We start from the raw sequence: 4901 nt of genomic DNA, 5'->3' as shown, positions 1-4901 counted from the left end.
CCTATCCTTTATAATTTCACATATTATATTCCCCGTTGAAAACTTCAACTAGTTTGTCATCAATCACCAAAAAGGAGGAGATTGTAAGTGCATCTAGTGCCACCCCTAGTTGGTTTTGGAGTATTGACGACAAACCTAGTTGAGGGACTAATGTGTTTGTGAGAATTGCAGGATAACACAAGTAGAAGTCCCTCATTGATTCGCTTTTCCTATCAGAGATGACCCCTAAAAATGTATGAAGACATTGAAGTCAAAGGTGGTATGTGAAGACATTCACATTGAAGACTATGACAAGAGAAGACATCGCGTGAAGACTATGGAGCGCGAAGACTTAGCAGTTTCATCGTTCTGTGTTTTTCCTTGTTGAGTCATAGGAACCACCGTACTGTTAAGTGGGGTCCAAGAGAACCAGTCAGAATGACTGAAGTGATGCTTAACCAAAATCCTATGTCTTCGAGTGAAGACTATGAGAGCAAATCTTGTCCAGAGTTGGATAAGTCAGCTTTGCTTGTAGCCCAAGTAAAGTTGTCGTGTGTGTTTGAAATTTGACCGTTGGAACACGTGTCAGTTCCTTAGTGACCCAGGGTCATTTCGGACAAATCAGGTCAGGTTGCCTAGTGGCTATAAATAGCCCACCCCCTACAACCATAAACGGTTGGCTGCTCAGAGTTAAAGCATAACTTTTGTCATTTGAAAGCAACCCACCTCGAAGCCTTTGAGAGAGAATTCCTTGAGAGGATAAAGCCCTAACCACACAGAGCCAAAGAGTGTTAGGCATCACTTAAGTCTTCCTGTCTGTGTGATCTAAAGACTTATTACACTTGAGGACTGTGAATCCTCTAGCCGGTTAGGCGTCGCGTTCTGAGCATCCAAGAGTCATTGTGGATCGCCGGTGAACGAAGTCTGTGAAGGTTTGGAAGTCTACCTTGAAGACTTACCAGAGTGATTGGGCGAGGACTGGGTGTCCTTAGCTCAAGGGGAATAAGGTGAAGACGAGGTCTTCTGAGTTGAATCTCAGCCTCCCTAACCAGACGTATAGTTGTCACAGCAACTGGAACTGGTCCAACAAATCATTGTCTTCAATGAGTCACTGGTTTCATCCTTCCCTTCCCTTTACTTACTGTTGGTCCTTGTGAAGTCAGTGTACGATTGCATCACCATTTGGCTTCACTGAGTGATTACTTGTTCTGATTGGCTTCACAATATCTTCCTACCTGATCCTTACTGCCTAGCTGCTATTAGTCATTGTGCTTTCACTTCATTGAATACTTGACCATGGTTTGCCTAGTGTAGTCTACCTTCCGCTGCATGGTAATAGGTTTATTTCTATCGTTTGTCTTTGAAACTTACATGTTTTGAAGACTTTCCTAAAAATCGCCTATTCACCCCCCCCCCTCTAGTCGATCACTAGCACTTTCAATGGATTTAAACATAGCCTTAATTTTCACTCTCCTTTGGAATATTTGGAAGGCTAGAAATGATTTTCTTTTCAAAAAGAAAACTTGGACCCCTTTGCAGGTTTTATGCCACGAGAGCCATGCTAAATAGAGGTTTAATGGAGAATTCTGAAGAAGATATATACCAAGACCTCAATAGTGTCTCATCCAAAAAAATAAGTTAGCAACCAAAAAATATGTCTATACAACTTATAGGCTTCTTGGCTTATGTTGATGTGACCTATAATCCTCCAGTGGTAAGAAAAAACACTTCCTTTGGAGTGTTCCTACAAACGAAGACAACAACCACTAAATTCCATTCAAGCGATGGCCTTGAATGTTTTTTCTATTTTGCAGGCAGAAGCTATGGGTTTACTCCTAGATGCTTCAACAGTTAAGGCCTTGGGATGGAACTCGATTACTTTCCTTTCTAATTGCAGGACATTGGTTGTTGCCGTCGAAGCAAGGAATTTCCTCAAAAGTTTGGGGCATTGGAGGATGAAACCTATACTTGTAGATTTCTTCAATATTGCTTCTAGCCTCAACTCTTACAATTTTCCCCCGAAAAAAGGAGTACCACGGCCTCTGCGTCATAAGATGCACACGACCATCTTATTAGACATGAAACAAAGTCAAATAAAAAGAAAACATGGCCATAACCGGTCATACTCGAGATTACATAGCTCATCTACATAATCTATGAGTGACTCGCCGACCAAACTGGTCGAATAAACCCAGAGCAACCATTTCCAGCCGGCTGCACCAAAGGCCATAAGCGCCTGCGCGTCCACATGCTGTAGTGATGACCATAGCTCGGTAGATAACCTACAAGAAATTAGGAGTTGATGATCGGTTAAAAACACAGTCATTTCGGCAATTACATATTGCCGAGAGAATGGCACAAACTCCCACATGAATTTGGCACTTCAACTTATGATGAATACCACCCAACTAGTTCCCAAACAAATTTGGAATACTCGTTGGTGGTGCTAAATTGTAAGTAATATGAATCGAGCACGAGAACAAGGTACTAAATTGACACAACAGAAATAAATGATAAATTGTCTCCTCCCGATTACAAAAACATCATTTTTTTGTTACCATGCCAGTTATGCTTAGCCAGATTACCTTTCGTAAGAACTACTTCCCTTTGGCAAAACCACATGAAAACTTTGATCTGGGAAGGAACCTTTGTTTTCCAAATATGTTTTTGCGCAAAATATGTCTGGAATCCATCAGATCCGCATAGATAGACTTCACAGTAAATGCACCATTAGTGGTTAACCTCCACTGGAATGAATCTGGCATCCGAGTCAGATTAATTGATATCAACTTAGAAACCGAATGGATCCACTTAGTCCATTTGTCACCCAACAAAGACATGCGGAATTGGATGTTCAAATGGCTAGCCTCAAGAACAGAAGCCACCAACCTCTTTTATAAATACGATAATATATAATCTGGTATCGTAGAGTTAATAGTGTCACCCAACCAGGTGTCTTCCCAAAAACTTCTCGATTGACCACCCATATTCCTAGGATCAAGAATCTTATTGCCCATTCTCTGGCCAAAAAGGTTTCCTTGTGTAGATCTTCCTCTTGTTGCTCTTTCTTGTGCAATAAAACCTCCAGATGTAATCTCAGAATGGCCTATGAAGCCATTCCTTTTCCTTTGGGAAAACTTTTATCGGTACACTGTTAACTGTTTGGGATATTAAGTTAGTAAAATCTAGCCCACCTCGAGGGCTTAGTTTGCCCAAAAGAAATTAGCTTCACGCGGTAGGCGAGCATCTTCTTATACATACATGAACCATGATGTGAGCATTGCCCATTCTATCAGAAGGAGAAAACAGAACAAGAGCGAAAGCTATTAAATTCACGAGAAAGTGGTTCTTTTTCCAATGACCCGTATGTCAACAAGCAGCAAAATAAGCTGAGGATGTTGACACACACTTTCTTGCTAAAATCCACGCAGCCAGGACACATGTAAATTGCCAAATGTAACACTGACATACATATAGTACAAGGTTAGCATAGCCCCCAAGCGTGCACATCAGGCACAAAACTGCCCCTTCTTCGCATGAACTACTCCTACCAGTAGTTCTTGCAAATCAGGACTAAACGTGATGGCCAGCTTGGATGCTAGATTAAGGTTGACCAGCTAATAATAAACTACCTAGCCAACCCAGGCATTATTGTTCCATAATATTTGGGTACCTAAGCTATATGTATGTATCCGGCAAAGCCTGCAAATCTAGCTAACTAGCAGTGGTAGTAAATCACAGAGCGGCTCTAGCTAGCTAAGTTTCTATAACTATGTACCTAGCTACGGGTCTGATTTAGGGTTCATCGTCGAGTGGCTCGTCGTTGTGGATGGGCTTCTTGCCCCTCGCCCTATACGCGTAGTCCTTCCTCAGCATGTCGTGCATCTCGTCGGCCGCGTCCCGCCGGTGCCTCCTCGCCGCGCGCATCTCCACCGTCCTAACTGGCCGTGAGCCGCCGACAGGGACGGCCTTTCCTGCATCATCACCAACCACAAGCTGCCGGCCGCCTCCGAGATTCAGGCCGTCTCTTGCGCCGAGCACCGCCACTGCAGAGATAGTAGTGCCACGATTTAACAAGGGGTGGATGCAAATCTCAAAACCAATAAACAGGGGAAATATATACAATAATACAGATAGAGATAGGTCGATCGGTGGAGACAGTAGCAGGGAACTCACCATGGCGAGCGCAAGCAGTGGGAAGGTAGAGCGTGAGCAATAATGGGGAGAAGAGCAAGACAACCACAAGGACTGCACTGCTGATCCTTCTTCTGCAGCTCATGGTGTTCGATCTTTTTCTGCGTGTGTATGTGTTTGTGTGTCAATAGGAGTTTGAAGAGAAGGTACAGGGTTGGGGTTTGTTGAGATTTATAGGGAAAGCAATGGCCAGTGTTTTAGGCTAGTATGGGGTCTAGGGATAGATATGCAGTCAAAGCTAGCTGAGGATGGATACCTAGAGAACATCTGTTCTGACCGTACCACCCTGATAGTCTTGTTTAACGAACCCCCAGGCAGAGGAGCAGGACTTGTTTAATGCTACGATCCTGATTGTGCCTGGTAAGTGTGTATCAACCCAAAGCATCCAAGAGCACAAGACCTAATTAATCTCACTCTGTACTGAGGCGTGTGTAAGCGCCGTATGTTAATAGCTTTTGTTTGAAAGTTTGTATTTGAATATATGTGTGCCTAGCTACTACTACTCCACAAGGCTAGGGCAAGGGCAAAAAGTCTACTACCCATTTTTGTGTTGATGTCTTGCAGATCCAGCTATGCGCATGCACGCCGACGCCGGGTTCTTCTTGGCCCCTGGTCGTCGACGACACATTATCACCCCCGGCGCAGTAAAATCATTAAGTAATAACTGTAATATACTAGTTTCAAGTACAGCGTCGCTGTACTTTTTCTGCGTCGTGGCCAAGTGGCGC

The 4901-nt window shown here is 43.5% G+C and overlaps 1 protein-coding gene across 1 annotated transcript; it reads right to left on the bottom strand.

Moving 5' to 3' along the window:
• Positions 1 to 3388: 3388 nt before the first annotated feature.
• LOC125541805 (uncharacterized) lies at positions 3389 to 4379 on the bottom strand. The gene is made up of 2 exons (XM_048705117.2): positions 4156 to 4379; positions 3389 to 4025 (listed from the first exon to the last, which is right to left on the bottom strand). The coding sequence occupies exons 1-2, from the start codon at positions 4256 to 4258 to the stop codon at positions 3775 to 3777; spliced, it is 354 nt and encodes a 117-aa protein (XP_048561074.1). The 5' UTR covers positions 4259 to 4379; the 3' UTR covers positions 3389 to 3774.
• Positions 4380 to 4901: the final 522 nt, after the last annotated feature.

Source organism: Triticum urartu, chromosome 2A (genome assembly GCF_056163025.1).
Source record: "Triticum urartu cultivar PI428250 chromosome 2A, HENAU_Tu73, whole genome shotgun sequence".
Classification (NCBI taxonomy): Eukaryota; Viridiplantae; Streptophyta; class Magnoliopsida; order Poales; family Poaceae; genus Triticum; species Triticum urartu.
The sequence above is the reverse complement of the archived record's forward strand: the minus strand, read 5'-3'. Positions and strand labels throughout refer to the sequence as shown.

Coding starts and splice junctions, on each gene's coding strand:
- LOC125541805 (XM_048705117.2), bottom strand. CDS start 4,258: ATGAGCTGCAGAAGAAGGATCAGCAGTGCAGTCCTTGTGGTTGTCTTG. Junction 4,026..4,155: donor CACTGCTTGCGCTCGCCATG/GTGAGTTCCCTG, acceptor CTATCTCTGCAG/TGGCGGTGCTCGGCGCAAGA.